Here is a 25662-nt window from a genome sequence, read left to right on the forward strand (position 1 = left end):
AACGTAAATAAAAAGAAATGCTTAAATTTTTAATTTTTTAAATAGACTTATTATGTCTTCAACCAGATCGAATATCTCTTTTTTTCAAAATGGCGGATCCAATACGGCGACAATAATTTCAAAATTCTTACATATTTGCACAAAACTTGGTATAAAAGGATTTTCGAGGTCACTGATTTCGAATATAATGTAAAATTTTGAAAATTTAAAATGGCGAATCTAATACGACCGCCGTAATTTCAAAATTCTTACATATTTTCACAAAAATTGGTACGTGGAAGTTTTCAAGATCGCTATGATTTAATGACAAAATTTAAAAATTTAAAATGGCGGAATGGGACGATTACGATAACTTATTTGGCCCATTGAAATGTGTGGTTTTTGGAAGCATTTTTAACAAGGAACACAGGAAAAATAGTAAAAAAATTCTATGATCAATATTTGTTTATATTTCTAAATTTTTATTCCAGTTTTTAGAAATAGGCTTGGAGTTAGATTACTTTTTTTATGCGAGAGAGGAGCTCCGCCGCAGGCGGATTACGATTTACATTCAAAAAACGTAAACACGCAAGAATTAGAGCGAGATCCACCCCACCGGCCACCCCACCCTGGCTTGCTTATGGGGCGAAACAAAAGGTTCATTATTGTACGGTTCGGGTTTTCAAATTTCCATGCGAACCGAGGTCTACCCACACTCACCCCTGCTTGCGGGGGAGGGGCGGTAGCCATTATACATGTATATTACATGTATACTGCGAGCGTCAATTACGTGAAAAGGCACCTTTACGCTCCAAATTAAAATTCTATCGAAACAATTAAAGCTCTCATCAGCTGAAATTAATCCAAATCAACTGGAGCAGGTAGCTTAATTTTTTACGCCACGTAGCTCGCTCAAGCTCGCTTCTCGCGAGCACATAATCTCTTCCTTTGACCGAAATCAGCTGACGGAAAAGTCATTGATCAAGGGAGCTGTCATCGAGAGGAGTAACCGCGGAGTACGCGATGCCCGGGACACCCTGTAGATTTGAATCAAAGCTCGATTCGAGCCGGAAGAACGAAGAACGCGGCTGACTTCAGGTGCGCGAGCACCACGCGGTTTCGCGGTGCGCTCGCGACCTGTCGGATAAAAACGGCGGCGCGACATCTCTGATCGCGCGACGTACGTGGTACGTGCCCTCCGCACGCACGCACGGTCGCACGCACGTAGTACATACGTACTCGCGGCTCGCGGCTCGCGCTCGCGGTATTCACGGCACTCACGCATTCACGCAACGCGACGCAACGCTACGCTACGCATTCACGAACGCGCGCGCGCGCGCGCTACGACAACGGTGGGCGACAACGGGCGACGGACGGTGCGGACGGCGCGGTTACAACACCCGAGATTGTGTTGGTGATTAATCAAAAAAAGGCCGTTCGCGAAAATGGCCGATGGACGCGAGCCACGGTTGTTTTCCACGCGGAGCCTGTACCAGTTGTGCGTGTCCGCGGTGGTCGACAGGTTTCGCACTTACAAACCGTGTCTCACCGATCTGCCCAAGAGCGTGCGCTTCGATCTCTACTATCAGGTAAAAGGACGACGTCAAGCTGTCGTCGTCGTCGTCTCCGGCGGCGCAGCGACGATTACGGGAGGCGAGGGGGAGACGATCGAGATAACCGCGCGCGCGATGACAGTCACGCTTGTTTTTGTATCTCCGCCTCGCCACCCTCGAACGGGACGAGACGGCATTGTTCTCGGTCGTGCCCCGACGTTTCCGACGACGTCGACGACGACGAGGAGTTTACGCGAGTCGTGCCGAGGATCTGACCGTCCGTCCACGGCACGAGCGAACTCGACGCTCCGTTTTCGCGATTCCTCCAAGACGGCCGATCTCGATCGACTCCGATTGATATCGCCCCGCACGCGCTTAACGGTAACAGCCTTCCGTTGACCTTCATGGGGTTTGATCTCTTTCAGCTGTACAGAGAGAGGAGACTATGCATACTGGGGGCGGAATTAAGCGATCTGGAGACTTTCTCCAAGATGCTCAAGGTCACCAATCGGCGATTACACCTCCTGAGAATATTTCAGGTGAGCATGTCACGTAGGAATCCTCGAGAGTGACTTGGACCAGATTTGGATCAACTTAATCGGCGATTAATCCGATTAATCCTGGAGCTGCCTAAAGTGAAATTTTAATTTGCTATTTCTAACCCGGTCTTCTTTTCCATATGTTAAACAAGAAATCAGTTCTATTCATATTAAGCACAAGTATTATTTGACGAGTTTAAACACCGATGTTAATCGAAGTTTGGTTGATGACATGTTGATGGCTGTCACCCATCATACTTTTCCTCTGACGTCAGAAAATATTTTGCCTTTTTTTGTATTTTCGTGACCGAAGGCACCGATGGACCATAAGATAGGGATAGCGGGACATCTGGTCCACCATTACGGCAGGGTATGCTGCTCAAGTCCCTCTTCGCCAGACAAATTGATAAATCTAGGTTTGAGACTCGGTGGATTTCTCAGCGACGCCGGCTGGTATTTGGAAAGTAAAAAGGTGCTGACAACCTGCAAGGAATTGTGTGTGAAATACAATGACACCCCCAAGGATTGGTGCAGAACATTGGATTGTTGTCACAAGTATGAGCGTTGACATATATTAGTTTTAATTAATGTCTGCGAGTAGAATGTAACATCGTGTTTGGCGACAAGCTCGTGCGCATGTGTATCTAGTTGACAGATCTTTAAGCCCCTTGCACAATAGGCGATAGCGATAGCGACAGCGATAGAGTTGCCGACAAAGCAATACTATACCGACTATACCTTTGTCGGCAACTTTGTCGCTGTCGCTATCGCTATCGCCAATTGTGCAAGAGGCTTTAGATTATCAAATTTTTGTACCGAGCAAGTTTCTAGCGGGATTAGAAGAATTGTATATCTTGTCGATTGACATTTTAGGCTGTTACATGCACAAGCGGCATACTGCGACTTTGAGAAAGCTGCAGAGACTCATCAAATTGCCATGAAAATGATAGAAAAGTTAAAGAGCGAGCAGTACAATAATAGCAATCATGCTGCCCTTTTTGCAGAGTTCAGTGTACTATTCTATATACGCAGTGAATACGACGAAGCTTACAGGTGCTTACCTAATACATATTATTATATTTTCCCGAAAATGAATTAAAATTGCCAGAAACTTTTGACTTAATCGATCTCTTGTAAACCAATATAGATTGAGGTTCAAAATCGAATTAGAAAAAGATGAAAAGCAAGTTAAATCGAGATTAAAGTTAATTTACATTGACAGAAATGGACATAATGTTTGTTTTACATAATTTCTACTCCTGACGTTATATGTATATGTACTAATACTACCCACCATCCAGATGGAGCATAGAAGCGTTAAAACAATTGAAACCATCGCTTCCCGCGGGAATCATCGTCGACGTTTTGAGACAAGCAGCGAAGTCATGCGTGGTGAAGCGAGAATTCCAAAAAGCCGGTTTGCTGATTAAGGAGGCCGTATATCTCGCGAGAGAAGTATTCGATACGGATCATCCGAAGTATAGCGACGTTCTCATCGATTACGGATTTTTCTTACTAAACTTCGATAGCATCAGCAATAGTGTAACTATATACAAGGTATTTATCTCCAGACATCTTCAAATCACCGCGCGAATCACCGTAATCTGTGCAGACTATTATTAAAACCGTTCTTGTATTTTAGACTGCGTTAGATATTAGAAAAACGATTTTTGGCAGGACTAATCTTCATGTTGCCTTAGCACACGAAGACTTAGCTTACGCTCTCTACGTACACGAATACAGCTCTGGCAGATTTGACGATGCAAGGTAATCACGTGTGGAATTACATCTGGCTTATCGTATATATTATACGGTACGATTAACTCTCATTTTACAGTGATCATGCTGGAACAGCTATAGATATCATGGAGAAACATTTACCCGCGAATCATTTGATGCTCGCGAGTGCTAGGAGAATAAAGGCACTTATTCTCGAAGAGATAGCTATAGATAACGCGTCCACACCGTTGTCTGAACAGAATCTCTTACTCAAATCCGAGTGTCTTCATTTGTCTGCTTTAGAAATGTCGAAAACTGCGTTTGGCGAAAGAAACGTACAAACGGCGAAACATTACGGAAACTTGGGCCGCTTATACCAGAGTATGAGGAAGTTTCAGGTATCTCGATGCATAGAATAAAGACTGATATAGTATGTATATACACGCTGCATATTTAATTATTTCGTTGTACGTTCAATGTGTTCCAGGAAGCGGAAGCGATGCATCTGAAAGCTATTGGTATTAAAGAAGAATTATTAGGACCCGATGATTATGAAGTAGGTTTGAGTATAGGGCATTTAGCTTCATTATACAATTTTCATATGAACCGGTACAGAGACGCCGAAAAGCTTTACCATCGTAGTATCTCGATCAGTAAGTATATATGTTTTGAATTGTGTTTATCATGACACAAAACGCTATTACATTTCGCAAAATTTTGTTTCGACAGGCTTAAAGTTATTCGGAAAGGGTTATAGTGGTTTAGAATACGATTATCGAGGACTTTTACACGTGTATAATAAGTTAGACGATTATGAAAAGATATTGGAGTACACGGATATATTGAATCATTGGAAGGAGCTTAGAGATAAACACGCTCAATCTGAGGAACCACCGATTGATGTACAAAAACGTCCACAGCCAATCGCAAACGTAATGAATGTGTTCTTTTCCATGTGATATATCAATAAGTGTGTCTAATTCAAATTTTATGTCATTGTATATCATCGAGCAACTTACTGGTCCGTTGCGTTTACAAGACATTTTTGGGCCAAAGTAGGGAAAAGAAAAAAAGTTATTAAGTCGCAGAAATTAGAAATTTGTAAAGCATTGATCTGATCGTACGAGTAATACAGGTGACTCTTGAATAACACGGTACTTGGAACTGCACGGAGTCTCGAGTAGCACGGCAAAAAATTGTGGCAACCCTTGAACAACACGGTACTTGAGTGAAGTTGGAATAACACGGTCATTCAATTAAGGCTCCTAGTCGTAGCAGTAGAAATAGGGTCATTTCTCGCCTCAATAGCAAGAACTTAATATGACCACGATGACTACCCAGGGGGTCGATTGTGTATTTTATATTGGGGGTATTACATGAATCACCATTTAAGAAATCATTCGAATAATGCAGAATTTATAAGAGATATCAAACTCTCTTCAGCAATCAAGGAGTAATCACATTGCACGAGTTTTTTTGTGCTTCCTGTAAGTATTCGAAGAAGTCCATATTTCTCGTACCAATATTTATTAAAATGTATTTGGGGATAACGTACGTAGTTGTCGTGACAGAGAGGAGTAGTGTATAGTTGAAACGAATTGAAAATTACAAAAGTGAACAGATTTACTAGAAGTCGACAAATAAAGTCGTAGATACTCTAGTGAATTTCCTCACTTTTGTAATTTTCACCTCGTTTCAAGATACGCAATCGAGCCCCAGGAACCTAAAAAAATGCACATACTTAGAAGCGGGAGTAGATCTTGATATATATATATTCTAGTAAATTTGAAAGAGATATATATGTAATCTCTTAAAATTTGAACGAAATATATATATACATATAATCTCTTAAAATCACATGCCCAATTTTATATGGATCTGGAATCTTGACTTGCACGGTTTTCAATAACACGGAACTAATTAATCGTGTTATTCGAGGGTTACCTAATAATTCTGTATGTCTTATGTTGATATTTTATAACATTAATAAATTAAGTAATTGTCAGTGCGATATTAATTCAAATTTATGCAGTGTTAATTTAATGATATTAATTCAAATTTATTGAAAATGTTAATTTAATTTATAAATTATTTGAAGGGTACAGAGAAAAAATGATCTATCCTGAGTAATTTCGAGAAAGACGCAATTTTAAGTTTTAAGACATTAGAATATCTTAAAAAGCTATTGAAAAAAGTACTAGCAGTAAATACTAAGTATCGAAATGCATAATGTTTATTTAGTATTTACATTGTATGTTGGATTCTGATGGATTCTTCCGCACAAACACGTGGATTATGATCGTTTTTCCCCAGCACGATATATTTGGCGTTTCTTTGAAAGTTCCATGTTTCAAGATAACATGATCAGATCAATTTCGACAAAACATAGCTTTCCCCTTGTTTCGTTTTTCCCTTGTACCTTTCATTTTTATTAGTCACGATACTGCAATATAAACATTGAGGGCTTCTTTTTTTAGTTTGAGTTGCTGTGCTTGTGTTGAATTATATTAGACTCGATGTTTATCTACGTTTTATCTCGATGTATTGAGAATTTTTGCGCATAAAAATATATCTTTTTTAAATATTTTGTATTTACATACGTCATTTTAATATAAATTTGCCAATGTTTTAATTTGATTTGTATATATATTTTATACTTTACGATTCGCTATTCGTTGACAGTTTTAATTTTTAAAGAGTTGTGCTCAGGTTTCGTATAAAATATTTTTTTGTTACGATTGCTTATCAAACGCATTTATAATACGTTTAATTCATTGTTCGTCTCAAGATTACAATGATCGTAAGTTTTCACGCATCGCATAATTTTTAAGTAACACAAAAAATATTTGAAATACATGCTCCTGTGTTTATAATAGTAATGTAGATGACGAGATAGGTATTAAAGCTATTAAAACTCGGTGAACAATTTGTTGAACAGATGCTTTGCTGTATGAAGTTACCTTTTCACCTCATAAAAAATTCGACATTTAAAAATACATCCTATATACATACTACTGCTCAAAAGTATTTGCCACCTCAAAAAAATTTGATCAGGGATGAGTTTATTAATGAAATTTTAATGAAAAAGCCAATAATTTGCTACATGTCTTTATTGCATAGATAGTTACATGTTATTTAAACAATAATTTGACAAGAAAATAACTTTTAAATTTTAGCTTCATCAATATGTCCGTTTTTTTTATTACAGTTTACATTACACAATTTTGGCATGTTGATTAATTTTGTAATTTATTTTTTTTACTTCTAGATATACCAACGTGATGATTTCGGAAAATGTATTTATTATTTGAGATTTTCCGTACGAAAAATAATTACATGAAATTAGAAAGTAAAGGATACCAATATAACATTAGTTTTGTGTAAGAATAAATACATGTAACAATAATCTCCACTTTAAATTAAGTTTACTTCAAAAAATTAGAATTTTTTTCTAAGGTGGCAGATACTTTTGAGCGGTAGTGTATATTCTAAAATTTTTGTTAAGCATTTTGTTCTTGTATGAATATCGTAATACCTATATGAATATAGATAACTAAAAATTATAAACGCGTGCATGTCCTTGGACTGTTCTAGAGATATTTTGAGATAATTAATTTTTCAAACTCTCCAAATTATTTACAAGTATTTTTTGCAGATTTGTATCATTTCAACCTTAAAAATTCATTCAGGCACTTTGGATGGATATCGAACGATAGTATTCACCCACTGTAAACTTGTATAATTTAATAGATGGTAAAGCCTCTTTGATAATTCAGACACTACAAGGGTAGCAGTCGTAGTTGACAATGTAATAATCTATTTAGTGGTATTGTACAAATTTAAATTGATTGCTGGGGTTTAAATAGATTACATACTATCAACTGCACCTTAAGTTCTTATTGCCCTCGCATTGTCATTACATTATTAACGATTGTATTAAAGCTAGCGGTTATAAGATAACAAATAATTGTACATTCTATTTTGTTTAATCAACAATTAAAAGTATCAATTCAATTGCTAGTTTTTATTAAAAAAAAAAAGATGCAGGAAAAAATTAACCCTGCAACCGTACACTCTTTTTCGGCACCTTTTTCAACAAGATGTTCCTTGAGATCTTAACTATAAGTTTAAACAATAATATTATAAAATTAATTTTGCAATTTAATTCTTGAAAAAAAAGCATTTTAAAAACGCACCGTAATGTTTAAAAATTCATAACTTTTATTAATTAACTTGTTAAGAAAAATCCTTCTAGGTATTTTTACTTTATTAAAGTTAGGTACTTTCAGAAAAAAAATATAAGAAACTTCGGGAATTAAAAAAGGGTATTTATTTGAAAGATCAAAAATCGCTAATTCTATATGGCGACTTATAGAGGATAAAACTGAAATAAAAAATAAAATATCGATTGTTAAACTACAAAACTTCGTAGGTAAGTCCAAAAATATCCAAATTTATTATTTTAAGTAAATATAATACAGCAACACAATTTTTTTTACGGAGCAATCGCCTGATGTCATCATTGTTTCTCATTGCCATTTTACATGAGCAATTGAGCAATAATTGAGTCGAAACTTTTGTAAAAATTTATATTTTGAGTAAAAAAAAAGGATTTTTGAAAAGTTGAATTTTACCTATGTATAATATAAACCGTATATGTGGGTCGTTGACGTCCTCAATAAAAGTTTACTACTCGTAGTCACAAGTAACGGATTTTGGCGGGCCTGTGGCCTCACACTTTCTCCACCCCAAACTTTTTTTAGAGACCGTTACGAACGCGCTAAATAAACAAACCTTTGGAAAATACCACATAGTCAAAATGCCCAGGACGCAAACGACTAACATGTACGGTTGCAGGGTTAAGTAAACAAAAAATATTTCCATCAAAAAGAGTTAGATGTCTGTTTCTCTTTCATAGACACAAAACTTTTAATTGAATATCTGAGAGATCGTAATTAAATAAAGACAAGATAATGTAATATAAATACTCACGATTCTTCTGAACAACTCACATACATTCAAAAGCTTTAATCTGTTTAAATTACAGTAACCATTAGATAGTACATAACTTTATATTTACACGATATCTGTTGTATCACTCCGGTTTTCAGGTAATAGGAATCTTATCTAAATCCCATTTTTACGCTATCAACATTTCTAACTCTCTCTCTTTTTCTCTCTCTCTCTCTACAAAAAAGGAGAGTCATCTATGGCCGGTATTCATAGTCGTATCTTATATTTAAGACCGCGTTAAGTATACGATCTTAAGATGTTGTGAACCACGCACAGAGCCATATTAGCATCTTAAGACAGTCTTGATATAAGATTCGACTATGAATACGGGCCTTAGTCACCTTAGATCGGTATACTTTTGAGACATACCAATCAGTATATTACCAGACTGATATTGCATGTCTTATTAAACTGTGTTAGAATCCCGTAACTTTAGAACATTTAGTCAGGTGTATGTGGAGGTTCTTGGCTGAAGTATGGTGCGGTATCTTGCACTAATAAAGTATGACAAACATCACAGACTCTGGATGGTCTTTGTTTCGGCCCACTGTTCACAACGTGTGAGAGGCAAGATTGACAAAATATATGGCCACAGTGACGACAATGTACCTGCATGATGTTAAGCCTCTTTAATTCTGTTCTATATGTATATACACAGGCCATAATAATTTAACTCGCGCTTCTTCAACTTACCTTCTTTTTTGTGACTGAGAATGTGGTGTGACAACTAGGACACTCTTCGACATCCTCTTCATGTTGCCATCTTACTTCGCTACCTGCCTGTCTAATCCTTTCCAGTTGTACCTGTGTGATCGTCAAAATAATGTTATTTTATCGGTATATCACAGTTCTACTTATAGTTTAATACAGTTAGTTATCTTTTATCTACAAATTTTTTCGACAATCTTTAATCAACTTTGTATCTCGACAATTCTGAATTCATTGTTTATATTATTTCCATTACCTGTAATGATTGTGATAATCGAACAAAGTCTTTCTGTACTGCCTCGCTGGTATCTAATTCTTGCTGTAGACTCATAACTCTTTGTCGTAATTCAGTTGTAACCGAGTCTGCATCCTTCTTCTCTTTCTGAACTTCCTGCAGCTGTTTTTCCAACCGATCAAGTTTCTCTTCTTTATCGGCGAGTGTACGATGATCTCTTATATATTTATCTAATTGCGCTCTGTAAAATGTGGAACGGAGTAAAGTTTTGTGTTAACAATTATGGTATCAAGCAATCGTAATTTATAATAATTTTATTGTCGTATATATAGTCAATGTATATAGCCTTACCTCAACCCACTTATTTCATTCTTTAATACAGCATTGTCTTGTTCCTTAACCCTACTCTCCTGCTCCATTTGTTCTCTCAGTAAAGTAACTTCGTATCGCAATGTTTCTTCCTTCTCCTGTGCAACTTCTTGAGCCACTTTGGCTGTAATTAAATCTTCGCGAATTTTTAGAAGGCTCATATGCAGTTCCTCAACAGTGTTTGGCATGTTGATACTCTCACTTTGAAGTTGTTGCGAATGTTTACTATGTTTACCCACAAGATTTTCATTCTCCATCTGAAGTCTGAAAAGTTTGAATAAAGCTTTATTAATAAATACACCATAATATCATCTACCTCTCATTTTTACATATAATTTAACTTTGTGTGTATGTGTGTCCGCACACACACGCACATATATATACCTATATACCACTAAAAATAACTTTTTGATAGAAAGATTATCTTACGCAGTAAGATGTCTCTGTACTTCTTCTCTGCCTCGTGTCAATTTACAAAGTTCCTCCGATATACTCCTTTGAATTTGTTCAAAAGTTTTCTTCAACTCTAGTAAATTTTGCTGCGCCGTCTGCGAGGTGACGGTGAGCTCCGCAACTTTGATTTTATGCTCCTCTTTCTTCTCATTCCACTTTTCCTCCATCTCCTTTCGAAATTCAACTTCCTTAGCTAGATCCTCCTTTTGAGCTTGCAGCATACGTTGAGAGTCCAACAATTGCTTCTCCAAATCCTTGGCAGTCGCTTCTACTTTGACTAATTGCGCTTCGTAGTTAACGCACATATCACACGACGGCTCGAAGGAACCAGGTTCTTGCTGCCGTCTCTTTGTTAGAACTTCTTTATATTTTTGTAATTCGTCATCGGTTGATCTCAGTTTCTCCTTTAAAGCTTTTATCTCCTCCTCAAGTGGAACAACCAATGAACGTAAAACTTCCGCATCTTCTTGCGCCTATAGAATTAAAAGTTTTTATCGATATCGCGGCAAATCTTACAAATATCATTGCTGTAAGACAAGCGTTTGTTTTAACGTGTTTAAAGAGATTATGTTAGAAATAACTTAAATATATTGCAAAAGATATATATGCATTTATTAGCAAGCGATTACACAAAGGGTTAAATGTACCATGCAATTTTAGATTTACGTACATATTTTTTTACCTTCCGCATGCTTTCTTCTAAATTGTCAGGGCCTAAAGATAAGGAATCCGCGCCTAATTGCGATACCACTTTTCTAGCTAATGTCTTGGTTACTGTAGACAACGAGATTTGCGGCCCGTCCGTCGGCGGGTCGCGCGGCAATTGCGTTTTCAGCAGCGCATTCTCTTCTTGAAGCTTAGAAAGAGCCAGTTGTAATTTCGACACTTCGCTGACAAGCTGCTTCCTAGAGCAGGAGGACTCCTCCACCGTTTCGTGTATAACCTGTTGCAAAGATGCTATCTCCTCCTGGGCCTTCCTCTTCTCCATCATTATATCATTCTGTATCTTAAGATCCGCGACGACTAGTTGGCTCTTTGCTTCGTCCAGCTCATTCTTCAGTCTCAAATTTTCCTTCTGCAGGCCCATATTTTCCTCTAGCCTCCGTTTTAATTCCACTACAAAAATACATTGCTTCTAGGTATAACTGCCGAAGAGCTACTTGTAGTCCGGAGTATAAATATCGCGCATGTTACGTACCCTCTTTCTGAAGGAACAACTCCTTCATCTTGGCCCTTTGTACATTAAACTCCTCTCGCATCTTAACGTTCTCCGACTCCAATCGGCTGATCTTCGTCTGTGGATCCTCTGAATCGTAACAGACCTCTCTTAATGAAATTAAATCGCATATCGCGAGCGGCCTCGACATTTAACAAACACGCGCGCGACGTCTCGAAAAAAAGCCTGACAAGCGGATAGAGCTTTGCGCTTTCCTAACCACTGCGTTTAAATATCTCGTTTCTTTTTTTTTCGTATTTTTTTTTCTCTCGGCGTGTCGCGACGACGACACCGACAAAGACCTAAAGCAAGGACTACCGCTCGGTGACGTACCGTTTCCGTTCGCTCTGACCGTCCGATCGTCCTGGTTCTCCATCGTTCGATCACTTCACACGGACGTGACAGACGAGGGCGACAATTTTGCCGGGGCGGGTCACTGCCACGGACGCGAATTCGGAGAGCATATCTCGGAGCTCAGCCGGGACTGGTGGCCGCCTCTCGACGACGATGACGATGACGATGACGATGACGACGACCACGACGACGACGATGATGATGATGACGGCATGCCGCTGGCAGTGGCCAGTTGTGTCACTGGCTCATAGCGACTCGAGCGAAATCCGGTCCAGTCGTCCAGTACGCGAACAGGGACTCGCTCGAGAATAAAGATCACGGATCACGGAAGCGAACTCGGAAACCGGAATTGACCTCGCTCGGCCATCCAACGATTTCGCTAACGACAGCAACGATGCAATTCGCCGGACGATGCGTGCCCACCACTTATATGTAATCAGCGAAATCTCCGTTCCTCTAGGCTACACCTCTCGCATTCGCGATCCTCCGTTCTTCTCCCTTCGGGGGCGCGAATTACACCCGGACAGCCCGGACCATAGACCTGGGAAGAGATAGACCAACATTTCCAATCAGCAGCCACGTCCACGCCACGTCCATTTTCCGACACTGCCGATAAAACATAAAATTCTGATGCGCGTTCGCGCTATGTCCACAATAATTAGTAAAAAATTTTAAAAATTATTTAAAGATATATAATTAATTTTCTTGATTCACAATCGCATGTGGCATAAGATATCCATTTGTGGATGCAACGCGGATGTTTTTATCGACAGTGTCGGAAAATGGATGTGGCTACGTAGTACCAATTTCTAACACGGATGTATTGGCGGTAGTGTACAGGGGTCCCCCACGGACCAAGATGGCCTCTCTTCAGGCTTCGGCTTCTCTCTGACACTGATGAACGACACACAGCGATTCGAGTGTTGATCTGCGTTTCTTTCAAGGGAGTTCGTGTACGTTATGAGTACGTTGTGGAAACCCTGGATTGAAACCTTAAAAGTAGAACCGACGGATTCGGCGATCATGAAGAGCCTGGACAGCAGCCTGGACAACGATTTCGACAAGCTACCCGAGTTCAGTCCCAAGCTGTTCACCGCGGGAAAGAATCCCCCGGTGAACTGTACAAAGTGCCATAATAACAATAACAAGAGTTTCTTGTTGCTCAATGGATGGGGGAACCTGCAGGTCCTCAATGCGGATGAGTTTCTGAGGAAGTTGAACTGCGCGGAGAACGACAAAGTCAAAATCGTGTCGATTTTCGGGAACACGGGCGACGGGAAGAGCCACACCATGAATCAGGTGTTTTTCAAGGGCGAGGAGGTGTTCCAAACGTCAAACCAGCAGAACTGTTGTACGTTGGGCGTTTGGGCGGCGTTCGATCCAATTCTCAATGTTATTTGCTTGGACACGGAAGGTTTACAAGGTAGAATATATTCTGAGTTGTCATTCTCAGATTTTATATGTATAAGTTAATTGTGCGTGCCAGATTCAACAGGTTTACATTGTTTGTCTAGCTGTTGCGAGCTGTGAAAATGAACGGGCAAAATTACTGCTCAAAGTACTTGCGGTTTCCGACATTGTGGTTTATGGAATCCATTCCGAGAGGCTGAACAGGGATCTGTTCACGTTCCTGGGTACCGCGTCGCGCGCTTACAGCCATCACTTTAAAGCTGCCTTACAAGCGATCGGGCAGAAAGAGGGGATCTCTACTTCGTTGAGCACGCTCGGACCGAGTATTATAGTGCTGCACGAAACCAGGCACACCATACCTTTGATCAACAGTACATATTGCTACTCTCTCAGGATGACAGTAATTTCAAACTGAGAACTTTATTACGGCTGATAATCGCTTCTGTAACGTGACATGTTGATTGGTTCTTTTACAGATGGGGCGGAAAGTGCGGAAGATATCCTGAGGAACAGATTTACACAGATGAGTCTTGAAATTGACGCTTTCAGCTCTATTAAATACGTCGGTTTGCAATCGGCGAACGACACGACGGATTATGAGCTGTTGCGATCCACCATTGAGAGCGAATTGAATAATACGACGGTACGCTCAGCCAGAAAACCACATCTGGTGTACTACACGCTTAAGAGGCTGAATGATCAGTTGTCCAACGAAAACGGAAACATTTCCAATTCTCTATTCCCAGAACAGTATTTTACTTGTCCCGTCAAATGTCTGTGTTGTGGTAATGGTTGTGCCAACAGTATGGGACACCTTCGCGAAGGAAAACCACACAGCAGTAATACTAGGTTGGTACATAGATTTTTTTTTATACGCTGTTTTAGTTGTACATCTCCTTGAATTAACAATAATTGTTGCGATAGGTGCAAATTCCAATGTCAGTACGAAAATTTGATATACATATGCAAAAGGTGTTATAAGAATGGAAAAGAAATTGAAGTAAGCAGGCGGTATTATGAGGAAAATCAAAACAACTGGTATAGTTTTGCTAAAAATGCCTGGTCGGGATACATCATAGATTGTCCGCACTGTGGAGAAATATACAAGAGCAGGCAGTACTGGTACGGCAATAATCCCGAGGATGTTGCCATACGCAAAAAGATCACGCACATATGGAACATGGTAAGTATTGAGAGTAAGAAGCTTCTTTTTATTATCAAATTTTTTTTTGTCTATCTAACTCTAATTCTTAATGAAGTAACTTCTCACCGTCCTTTTTCTTTTTCAGTCGAATCGGTCTATAGCTTCTCAGAATACGGCGCAACGGGTTATCGATAGTGTTTCGTATATCAGTGAAGCTGTCACCAACGTTTCTCTGCAGCCAACGAAAGCGTTGAAAGCTTGGGCCGCGGATCAAGTGGCACCATCCTATTGGCGACCGAATAACGAGATAAAGCACTGCTATCAGTGCAAAATGCTATTTAGTCTGACGGATGACAAGCATCATTGCCGCGAATGTGGGGAGGGCTTTTGCGCGCAGTGCTCGTCGAAAACGAAATGCGTGCCCAACAGAAACTGGTACTCGCCCGTTCGGGTTTGCGACGCGTGCTACGAGAAAGATACAAACTGCTCCAGCGATGATTCTCTCGAACCTGTCGAGGACGTCGGCGTACGAAAAGTAACGGAGCACGTGGTGTCGACACTGAATGCCGTTGGAACGGTTTTCAGTTATTCCAAATGTAAGTAAAAGCGGTCGCACGTGCGATCATTAGAATTCGCGTAATTCTCAGATAAATTCTAAATATTCTTTATTTGCACACAGCATTCATAAAAGATACTGTACGACCATCTTATTGGATACCCGACTCAGAGGTGGTTAATTGTTACGTCTGCGAACGGAAGTTTTCCTCGATGCTTACTTTACATCACTGTAGAGCTTGCGGACATGGGGTGTGTCAAGAATGTTCGCAACACCGTAAGCCTGTACCTCACCGAGGATGGGATCATCCCGTCAGAGTATGCAACGCTTGCGTTTGAAAATTATTTGAAGGCGTGCGTCTTAAAGGAAACGGAACCCAAAAATTTATAGAGACCTCGGAATGGAAAAGGAAATATTCACTTGAAACGAAATACATTTATTTATTTTACGTAATTGCTTTTGTAAGATAAACAGAAGTATTGTACCGACTTAATCGTGAGCGTAGACTGTCTTAGATTTGTATGGCCAAATCGCGCACGTGACTGTAAGCTTTTTGAAAAGACTTTTTATGTGTAAACTAGAATTTTGACTCTTTTAAATTCTAAATAAAATTTTTAATTCAATATTTTTTATTTTCAACATTATCTCTATCTAAGGTAACGATGCGAATTATTTTGTACGACACGCGAAAGCTTTGTGATAAAATATCTGAGGGATACAATTTTATTACTTACATATTTTTAATATTAAATTATATAAATATATCTTGCTTATACATATTTCATCAAGTGAAAACTTTTTAAGTACATTTTTTACGATTGGAGATCGGGAGATCATAAAAAATTTTCAAGAATATAGAATTCCGTACCGAAAGTTGTTTGAAAATCGTACTTTGTTTAACTTGGTTTTTATAATTAGCAAATAATTTTGTGACTATATAAATGTACATAAATGTATGAGTGTGCCATAGTTATGATCATTACTGTTTGAAAGTAACTTCCTGAAGTGTATTAAAGACCGTACGTTACTTTTAACGTATAATTTTATTCTCTCAAAGGTACAGATTGACGTTGCGCTTAAAAATTGTTCGGTGAAGAGTTGGTTAAAGATTTATGTTAACGATAGGACATCCCTATATGATACAGCATTGACGTTTGTACATATGTACAGTTCTCTGATCTTCTCTGGTAACAATGACCGCGCAACAGTTGTAGGAAGAAAACCGTTTACAAGAAATGTTACTCTCATGGCTGTGACAATTGTTAATACCGGCATATGGCATTTGCAGATGCATATTCAGATAGGACGACGCGATGACGCGTCTTCGACAGTGGAAACTGTTTTACTTTTTATTTCGTTCTGTATATCATAATAAGCAGCTTCAAATAAAGTTTCGGATTCTCCGAGTAAGTCGCTGCCTTATATTTTACCTTTATTTCAAGATATCGACCACTTTTACAGATGATACGTGCGTACATCGCCAAAAACAGAGTCTAACAATAATTTCAAGAGGTTGAGAAAGAAGCGTGAAAATTCCTAAAGAGCCACGGTGTACAAATGCCTATTTAAATAAATAATTTTTTAAATTACATACAAGTTATATGTATAAAAAGGAAAAGTCACATGTTTATATGATTTTCCCATCCTCTTGTGAGTAGAATAGGCTGCTAAAGTGTTTGATTACCTATTTCTAAAACATACTGTATACTGTGGTATCGATGAGATTAAAAAACGATCAATTCCGGAGAAATTATATATGGAGACAATCAATGAAACCCTGGAGACAATTGAAGGTGTTATTGACTATGGAATTAAATTTTTGGATTACCAGCATAAATATATAAATAATTAACTTTTAATTTTAACACGGTATTCAATTTATTATTAAAGATGTTTCTGAAATAAAAATGCACATTTACAATGTAATAAATATATTCTGCCACAAAAATGTTTTTTTTTTTTTACAATTATTATTCGCATAAAGGCCACTTTTTCCAATTGTTAACACTAACTATTAACTCTAACCAATCGTTAAAATTTATCGACAGAATTGCCATCGTGAAGAGTAAAATATTGTAATTGAAGGAGAAAAAAATTTTCTCATTATTTATAATTAATATGGCTAATCCCTTTTATCTTATCTAAAAGATTCGGTTCGGATTGACTTTAGTTACAAATTCGGAAGTTGGCTATTTTAAAAAGTCAATAGTCAACATTAATAGATTATAAATTATAGTTCTAAAATTAGAATCAAATATTATCGAATCCCAAATATACGGCTAAATTTCAACAATTATCCGAATTTCCGTAAAATTGTCTTCAATAGTATTTTACCGAGTTCGAATTTTTCGTTTTTTTCTTCCCGCTTCGAGTCGAAAAATCGCGCGCGCGCGCGCGCGATATATCGAATCGCGATAGATACGCGTGGATACCCCGTGGTGGGGTGGGGGTATCCACGTGATGACGTCAAAATATGGCGTCTCGATCAGCTGGATGTTGTGTAGAGTGTGCCTGCCTGCGATGCCCGTGATGCCCGTCTCGCGAGAATTAACGGAGACCACCGTCTGCCCGCCGTGATACCGTGAGTTTATTCATCCGCGATTGGCGCAAGCGGCGACCGACCCGATCCCGCTCCCACGGGCGATGCGGTGCGGTGCGGTGCGGTTTCCCGCGGGAGAGTCGCGGCCACGCGAGTGCGAGACGCGCGGAGACGCAAAAGTGGTACATACATACTCGGGGGCTCGGGGGGGAAGCGACCGCACGACGACGGCGAAGTGAGGCTGTCGCACGCACGTGAGTGAGACCCGTTGCGTTCGCAAACGGGAAAACGGCGAGACGCGAATCCGCGAGATCGACGAGGTGTCCGCGGAGCGCGGCGCGACTCCGGGGAGCCGACGCCGAGAGCGGAGCAAAACCAGGCGCCTAAAACCCGCGTCCCGTCGCGCCCCTTTTCCCGTCGTCGACTCGCGAAGGCGACGCTCGGTTTATCTTATGTAATTCCCGCGAGTGCATCGCCGCGTCGTGCGTGCGTGTACGTGTGCGTGTGTGCGTGTGCGATGTCGTGGCCATTTTCGCGTTTGCCATCGCGTTTCGTAATCGTTATCAGCTCCATATTTGAATTCAACAAGTAATGCAGGTCGTCACGACCCGCCCGACCGCCGCGGGGCCGCCGCGACACTCTTCCGGTTCGCCGCGCTCTCATTTCCCGCGGGGACGGGGAGACGCGAACTCCTCGCGAGTCTCGCGACGCGCGACGTCGCGAATCGTCTCGCGCGGAGCAGAGAATCGTCCTCACGTGCTCGTCGCGTCTGGAAGATTGTCCGGCCGCGACCGCGATCGCGATCGCGCCCGCCGATCTCTCCATCTCTCCCCGTGAGATCGCGGGACTCGAAAGCTCGTCTCGCGGTGACCGCGAGACATCGGGAGAGTGTCTCGCCGATTCGTCATTAAATCGGGCGAACGCGTCGCGAGAGGGACGCGAGAGCGCGGCGGGAGCACGTTGCCGGAGGTGTGCAACGCGGGTGGACGCCATTAGTTGCAAATTCCACGTTTGGAGGGGGAGGGGGACATTCGGAACACGAGTGAGGCTGATGGCAGAGAACGTATGTACATACGTAAGCGTAAGCGTCGTCGACGTAAAGTAAAAGGCAGAGAAAGACTTAAACGTAAATGTATGACTGTTTAGCCTCATCTACGTTTACGTGCTTCTCTGCTTTACTTCACGTCCACGTCTACGACGCTTACGTCGTTTACGTTCTCTGCTATCAGCCTGATCGCGAGTATCGCGACGGCGACAATGATGATGATGGTGACGACGACGCGACGCCGCGCCGCGCCGAGCCGCGCGGCGCCGCCGCCGAAGATGACACTCGTTCGCGGCGTGATGTCCCATTTGAAATTCCGATGCGCGATTCCGCGTGATAGCGCCGGCCATTTTGTCGCTTATTAGTCGAGCGGATAAACAATCCCGTCCTCCGTCCGCGTGACGCTCGCTGGCCTCGCCACTCTCGCCAGCTCGCGCGAGCGAGCGAGCGAGCGCGGCTCACATGCGCGGAGATTTCAATTCCGCGATACTCTCCCGTTCTCTCTCTCTCTCTCTCTCTCTCTCTCTCTGTCTCTTTCTATCTCTATCCTCGGCGCCTCGGCCGCGCGGTACCCCAAAAATAGAAAAGCGTCCGGAGGCCCATTTTCTGCGGTTTCTTACCGCGTGGATTTTTATGTCGTAACGCGATATATTGCAGCGGCGGGAGATGATCCGCGAAACTTCCCTCGGCCAGGTGGTTCCACGGACATGGGCGATATCCGGCTCGAAGAGATTTATTTTTTAATCCGGAGATGGCGATAGATTTTCCCCAAGTCGACGAGTTTCCTTAATGTTGTAAGAACGTAAAGGGGGAGAGGAAACGTTTTATCCCCGGGTTTACCGTAAGCTGATACATGTACCAGGAAGGAAAAGAGATCCCATTCTGCACATTGTGTTTATCTTTCCACGAGAGATCGTCCCTTTTTTGGTTGCACCGTCTGTTTTGCGACACCCTGTACAACCTGGACTTTAAATACTTTACATTATACGGTTCAAGTGCAAGTTACCTTTTTTTTTCTTTTTTTTTTATACAAAACATTATTCGCGGAAGCAGTAGTACTCTTTTAAGTTTCCGCAATGTTTTGTATTTGGCGTGAAATATATTATATATAAATAATTTTGCTTGCAGTGACCAGAAGACTCTATGCAACATGCCACCAGATAGGCCTGATGCATCGGGTATCGAAACTGACATAGAACTGAATTCATCTCAGGATTATAATTTCGGCGAGAACGCGTATGCGATGAACGACAAGGAGAAGGAGAATGCCAGCGTTCTGGCTGACACAAACTCGACCAACGAATGTCAAAGTGAAATTCCCAGATGGGACAAGTCGACGGAGAAGAACAATCAGTCGGACGACGAACTGACGTCTCTCAGTTGGCTGCACCAGCAGAATTTACTTAAGGGTTTGGACATTTCGAACCCCTCCAAAGACATGAAACACGAGAACATGCTGAATAACAATATCTGCGACGATATAGCAGATTTTTCTGAGAACACCAATTCCGTATCAAGCTTGGATGATAGTTTCTGTCCAGGTAAGATGCGCGGCTCGAAATACATCCCGCACTGTGCTTGTGAGTGTCGAGTATTCTTTAGAATTTACGTTAACTTTATCTTTTCTTGTTTTTTTTTTTATGACGCTGCGTCGACAGAGACTAATGGAAAGGCCAGCGTGACGCTGAACGGAAACGGACAAAACTATCAGCATCCCGCCAAGAATTGTCAAAAGCCCGCGCAAATATTTCAGGAATCTGCGAAAAGTCATTGCAATATTTCGCCAAGTAATCAAACGAAGATTTCTTTGAGCAACAATAATTTGCCAATGTCTAATCGCAACAAGCATCCTACCCATATACCGTATGATCCTCATTTGCACAGAAATAGCAAACCACCGTATTCATTCTCCTGCCTCATATTTATGGCTATCGAAGATAGTCCCGTAAAGGCGTTGCCCGTGAAGGAGGTTTACGCGTGGATTCTGGAACACTTCCCATACTTTAGGAACGCCCCTACTGGATGGAAAAATTCTGTCAGACACAATTTGAGCCTGAATAAATGCTTTCGGAAGGTGGAGAAAGCTCCGGTGAGTGTACGAGGCAAATTTCTCTTCGAGAAAGCGCACCGCGAGATTTATCGATGAGAGTCATCGCGTTAACGTCGCGTCACATCGAACGTATATATAACTTTCTATTCTTTTTTTTTTTCTTTTTTTAGAATTTAGGAAAAGGATCATTGTGGATGGTGGATGCACAATATCGTCCAAATCTGATTCAGGCGTTGTCTCGCGCTCCTTTTCCTCCCCCTACAACCCAGAATTTGTCTTCGTCGGAAAAGGTGTCCAGAAAATGCGTAAATGCACGTCTCCCAGATCCGGTTCTCTTTCCGTATCTATCCAAAAGACTGGCGTCTAGCAATATTAATGATAGCGCAGAAACCGAGATAGACAGCGACGTCGATGCAGCGGCCGCCGCTATGCTTTCCTTCAAGCATGGACCCATCATTCTGAATCACAATAAAGGTATTGAACGTATGCGAAATAATAAAAGAGAGTCCTTGTCTGTATTTCGTTGAGACAATTCATATACTTATGTATTAATGTATGTTTTAACATAGATCGTAAACGAAAATTGCCGGAATCGGAAAAGCTGGTGCCTGTAATTACCAGGAGTTCCAGTGAAGATCATACTTATAGCTGTATCAACTCGATAAAATTGGAAAGGTAAAGATAAATTAATCACGTACGATCGACGTAAATATTACGCGAACAAGTACATTTTATCGTTTTCTTTTTATTTCTTTTGCAGCAAACATTCGAACGAGGAGGAACTAAATCCAGATTTTGATGAACAAAGAAAGATTGCAGAAGGTGCGGACGCGCTTCTGAATTTGGCTGGCGTTAGTACAGCGCTAAATCACAGTAGAACGCATCATGTAACACAAGGTATTAATACGGCATCGAAATCGGAAGTTGTCGCAAAGCCAAAAAAACGTTCTACAACGAGCGATTACTCGAGCACAGAGAAAAAACGTAAGAGATGGCGAGACTGGAAAGAGGGAAATCGATACCTAAAACAAATTAGGGGTTAACGTTAACACATTTTGTTACATTTCGAAAAAAGTGTACGATATGTTATCGAGAGCTTCCCGCTTGTGCGCGAGTCGGAAGCACTTGGGAATTTTACCATCTAGTAACAAGAAAGTACTTTTGTTCTATAGTATCGTCAGTAAATTCTTCATTCATTTCTAAACGCGTTTAGATCGACTTTCATGGAAATTTCTTCGGTCAGGCCAGTTTCTCGTTGTAAACAAAACAAAAAAACGCGCATGTAAATTCTTCCATATAACTTCTAGTTGTGCTAAGTAAAAGAGAGGGTTGTTGGATGCATTTCGAATTGATTGGTGTGGTTGCTCAGGGTTTACAACATGCTATATGCCAAAATACATTCGGTAGCACTAAACAACAAGCAATAATAGAGATGTAGTGTTAAAGAGATACTTTTTAAACACACTGTTGAAACAATGATACAATTGAATAGTACGTGGAATATATATCGATAAAAGAAATTATTATTACATACTGAAGTAATAATAATCATTTCAGAACTGTTGCAAGACGATTATATTAAGTCATAGAGAGTTTAATTAATGATAAAGTTCTACATCAGTTTTCTTTTGTCCTTTTTTTTTTGTAGATATGTATAGAGGCATAATCAACATCTGCTGTCACGAAGCCTGTCCCAACAGTAACGAGACCTATTGTTTTCAAACGTAACGCGGCGATTTCCGACATCAAAATCACAGCCCGATTTGAAGCCCAGTGTTACCATTATTTTACTTCAAAGAGTGCTAGTCTCGTTATTTTTGAGACAGGCCAATCGTATTCAATAGAGAGAGAGATCGATAATATATTTAAAAAAAGATTACACGCATACATATTTCTATGTATATGTGTATATATGTATATAAAATGTATGTATACGTGCATGTATATGCAGATGTACACATTGCACGCGTCAAGCCCGACATACTCATTCATGTATTTATAGTCGGACTCCCCGATTCTCGACTCGAGATGAAACAAATCTTTCTGTTTGCGCATACACAAGATGCCATCGCGCGCGCACGCTTGCGTTCGTATGTATGTACATACCTCGTTCGTCACTTATTCCACATATGTGATAAAAATGACGAATATGAAATCGTGGAAGAGAAGAGGTATCGTGTTTACGGAAGTTCAACCGGTTAGGAAAAAGGGAGTTTGATTGTACATGTGTACAAGGTGTTCCCAAATTGGCGACGATGAAATAGCATGAAAGTTTATGAAAAACTGAGTTATATAAAAGTTCACGTTCTTGTTTTTTTAAATTCCTAACAACAGTTTTCAATATGTAAGCACTTCAGACTTTGTTCAATATTGGCTTGGATAATGATTTGTCTGTATGTAGAACCGGTTAACACTAACTTTACGCGTTAAACAATTAAATTATAAAAATATACGCGCCATTTGTGAATATACGACTATTTAATTAATTGTACATCGTAAATTTTATCAGATTTTCAATTTTTGTGGTTGAAAAAGATCATCGATTGCGATTAAGAAGAGTCTTCGTTTAGTTTTTCACAGACTTTTCATTACAGTTTTCACACGCGAATTTGAGAGCACTCTGTGCATATAAACATGCGGTGTGCATTGTTGCACATGTACAACATATGTGCCACAAACGTATTATCAAAAAAATATTTAAAAAGAAAATAAAAAAGATATTGAGATACATTCAACATGATTTAGAAACGAAGAAATGTTATCATTTCACGTCTTTTTCTACTCTCTTTGTGGCTTTCAAGATGATTTTGAACAGTGTTGTACATATGTAGACCTCCTAATGTATCCATAGACCAGTTTTGGTATTCAGTTGGAAACTGAATATATAGCAATCGTGCTGAGATGTTAATTAAAATCGGATGGAGATGAAAAATAGCACTACATGGAAAGACAACCTATTTTTGTAAAAAAAAAAGACCGTAACACTAAGGAGAGAGAAGTAGAAAAGGAGGGATTTGATAATACCTTGTAATTGTAAGATATGTACGTGTGCTACAAAGACATGCGCACGCGCGAAAGAATATTAGGCAAACTGGTCTTGTATACATTAATACGTAGTTCAATATAGAGAGAACATATATTTTTACAGGGCACTGCCCGCGTGATAAAGGTTCTTCCTAATAATTCGCTGGTACGCAGTTTATTAGCTTAAATATCAATCTACAAAGTATAAATATTAGTGACTCTGGATGAGAGAGAGGGAGAGAGAGAGAGAAACGCAACTGTTGTAGCGCAACCTGATACGATTTCTACATATCAACGTTCATGATGCGCGAAACGTGGCTCTGACAAATTTCGCAAATGCATTCTATTTGTCATTTCGGAATTCATCTGGGATTACTTACGACGATCCTTTAATGTATCGCTCAAAGAGTTCACCGTCAACATTATAGAATTATGCTAGTTTCATAGCATAATTCATAATTACGTACGCCATTGGCATAAGTAGAATTCAAATAGTCTTAAATGAATAATAATTTCAAAACGTCTAACGTCTTTCGTTATTCTGTTTCTGTTAAAGCAGTAGATCAGTCATTGCAAGTTGTAAAGTTGAAAATTTTAATCGCTCGTACGGCAGACATCTTCTAAAGACAATTAGAAAACACAATTTGTATAATAAACAGGATGCGCTACATCAAATATTTAATGTGATTGTAGCTAGTCAGCTACACCAGAAGAAAATTCAATCTGAAGGTGCAAGAAAGAATGCCATGCTCAATATGATAAATATCGAATTTATTTAATAAAAGAAAAATAATATTATTTTTAAATGAAATTGGAAGAATGACCACATTTCAAGATTTTTACATCTTCCAAGTTGAAATTATTCTATGTGTATTACGCTGTATTAAACACGCTATGCTCAACATTGCATGATTTATATAAAATTTAGCTACAAGCAATCTATCTTCTTGTTGTTTTTGAATTTTATTTTACTGTTATTATTTCTGTGATATATTGCAAGAATGAATACAATATTATCATTGTTATACTTCAGTGTATCTGAAGTTTTAGAATTCTATATATATTATGTTGTTTAACGAAAAATAGAGTTTTACATATATATATATTATATATAAATATTATTAATTAACTGGCATTCTTACTCACACCTTGAATACTCTACCTTGATATCGACCTTAAAACAAGCTGGCATCTTCAAATTGATAAACGTACGGAAATTTAATGTTATAGCTTCACGATTTGTTAACATTCTCTTAGTCTAGCTCGCGTTTGCTATGACTGAAGATCTGCTCTTCCACGTATAGCTAATTCTAAAGTAATCTGCTATAGAGAGCGGGATGCCATTCATCGATCATAATACTGTGTAGCTAATCGATAGGTTTAAAAAGGGTAGAATTAAATCGATTAGTCACATAATGTAAAGCAATACACCAGTAAATCCTGACATTGGGCGAAATACTCTAGTCAGCCGGTTTTCGTCGAAGAAATGGGCTTATGTGCAATCGCGTTAATCGCGGAGTCGGTACGACGAGGGGGGATAGACTGTTACTCTGTAATTGCATTACGTAGAAAGAATAAGTATTAACATCGCATATCTTTCCTTTTTCTTAACGCATCGCGCCGACTCGTTAAACGATATAAATTCGCAAAATCAATACAATTATTCGTACGTTTTACGCGGAGATATACACTGTTATTACAACCGGCTGACAGGCGAAGTCATCCTATGACAGACACAAAAAAAACACAAAGTATG

General features: G+C 39.7%; 4 protein-coding genes across 9 annotated transcripts; 3 read left to right on the plus strand and 1 right to left on the minus strand.

The window, feature by feature from the left end:
* The first annotated feature begins 1027 nt into the window (after nt 1-1027).
* LOC112458269 (amyloid protein-binding protein 2) lies at nt 1028-6381 on the plus strand. Its single transcript, XM_025021823.1, has 9 exons — nt 1028-1568; nt 1958-2071; nt 2385-2626; nt 2945-3124; nt 3373-3628; nt 3714-3838; nt 3909-4188; nt 4278-4443; nt 4520-6381. Exons 1-9 carry the CDS (start codon nt 1425-1427, stop codon nt 4747-4749), a joined length of 1737 nt encoding a protein of 578 aa, XP_024877591.1. The 5' UTR covers nt 1028-1424; the 3' UTR covers nt 4750-6381.
* A 1842-nt stretch (nt 6382-8223) lies between these two features.
* On the minus strand, nt 8224-12692 carry LOC112458261 (rab GTPase-binding effector protein 1). Its single transcript, XM_025021810.1, has 8 exons — nt 12118-12692; nt 11767-11874; nt 11239-11684; nt 10545-11041; nt 10098-10379; nt 9768-9987; nt 9497-9607; nt 8224-9412 (listed from the first exon to the last, which is right to left on the minus strand). Exons 1-8 carry the CDS (start codon nt 12158-12160, stop codon nt 9245-9247), a joined length of 1875 nt encoding a protein of 624 aa, XP_024877578.1. The 5' UTR covers nt 12161-12692; the 3' UTR covers nt 8224-9244.
* Nucleotides 12693-13025: 333 nt separating this feature from the next.
* LOC112458287 (zinc finger FYVE domain-containing protein 1-like) lies at nt 13026-16658 on the plus strand. Its single transcript, XM_025021863.1, has 6 exons — nt 13026-13561; nt 13653-13919; nt 14025-14397; nt 14473-14731; nt 14838-15288; nt 15372-16658. The coding sequence occupies exons 1-6, from the start codon at nt 13099-13101 to the stop codon at nt 15584-15586; spliced, it is 2028 nt and encodes a 675-aa protein (XP_024877631.1). The 5' UTR covers nt 13026-13098; the 3' UTR covers nt 15587-16658.
* Nucleotides 16659-17711: 1053 nt separating this feature from the next.
* LOC112458211 (forkhead box protein N3-like) lies at nt 17712-23576 on the plus strand. Of its 6 annotated transcripts, XM_025021701.1 has the most exons (7): nt 18445-18850; nt 19490-19626; nt 19961-20373; nt 20491-20921; nt 21053-21356; nt 21452-21557; nt 21643-23576. In XM_025021701.1, the coding sequence occupies exons 2-7, from the start codon at nt 19622-19624 to the stop codon at nt 21923-21925; spliced, it is 1542 nt and encodes a 513-aa protein (XP_024877469.1). In that variant the 5' UTR covers nt 18445-18850; nt 19490-19621; the 3' UTR covers nt 21926-23576. The 6 variants fall into 6 exon arrangements, with proteins under 6 accessions (XP_024877478.1, XP_024877504.1, XP_024877460.1 ...); XM_025021710.1 differs by lacking the exons at nt 18445-18850; nt 19490-19626 and adding an exon at nt 17712-17829; XM_025021736.1 differs by lacking the exons at nt 18445-18850; nt 19490-19626 and adding an exon at nt 17954-18041.
* Nucleotides 23577-25662: the final 2086 nt, after the last annotated feature.

Source organism: Temnothorax curvispinosus, unplaced genomic scaffold (genome assembly GCF_003070985.1).
Source record: "Temnothorax curvispinosus isolate PA1 unplaced genomic scaffold, ASM307098v1 QBEX01000793.1, whole genome shotgun sequence".
Lineage (NCBI taxonomy): Eukaryota > Metazoa > Arthropoda > Insecta > Hymenoptera > Formicidae > Temnothorax > Temnothorax curvispinosus.

Bases quoted from the DNA above. Each gene is read 5' to 3' on its own strand.
- LOC112458211 (XM_025021692.1), top strand. From the start codon at position 18,305: ATGTCGTGGCCATTTTCGCGTTTGCCATCGCGTTTCGTAATCGTTATC. The intron at 20,922-21,052 runs GTGAGTGTACGA...TTCTTTTTTTAG, and splicing joins GGAAGGTGGAGAAAGCTCCG to AATTTAGGAAAAGGATCATT. The intron at 21,357-21,451 runs GTATTGAACGTA...GTTTTAACATAG, and splicing joins CATTCTGAATCACAATAAAG to ATCGTAAACGAAAATTGCCG.
- LOC112458261 (XM_025021810.1), bottom strand. From the start codon at position 12,160: ATGGAGAACCAGGACGATCGGACGGTCAGAGCGAACGGAAACG. The intron at 11,875-12,117 runs GTACGTCACCGA...GTTACGATTCAG, and splicing joins GGTCAGAGCGAACGGAAACG to AGGATCCACAGACGAAGATC. The intron at 10,380-10,544 runs GTAAGATAATCT...CAAACTTTTCAG, and splicing joins GTACAGAGACATCTTACTGC to ACTTCAGATGGAGAATGAAA.
- LOC112458269 (XM_025021823.1), top strand. From the start codon at position 1,425: ATGGCCGATGGACGCGAGCCACGGTTGTTTTCCACGCGGAGCCTGTAC. The intron at 3,125-3,372 runs GTGCTTACCTAA...CCCACCATCCAG, and splicing joins GAATACGACGAAGCTTACAG to ATGGAGCATAGAAGCGTTAA. The intron at 3,629-3,713 runs GTATTTATCTCC...CTTGTATTTTAG, and splicing joins ATAGTGTAACTATATACAAG to ACTGCGTTAGATATTAGAAA.
- LOC112458287 (XM_025021863.1), top strand. From the start codon at position 13,099: ATGAGTACGTTGTGGAAACCCTGGATTGAAACCTTAAAAGTAGAACCG. The intron at 13,562-13,652 runs GTAGAATATATT...TTGTTTGTCTAG, and splicing joins GGACACGGAAGGTTTACAAG to CTGTTGCGAGCTGTGAAAAT. The intron at 14,398-14,472 runs GTTGGTACATAG...TTGTTGCGATAG, and splicing joins CCACACAGCAGTAATACTAG to GTGCAAATTCCAATGTCAGT.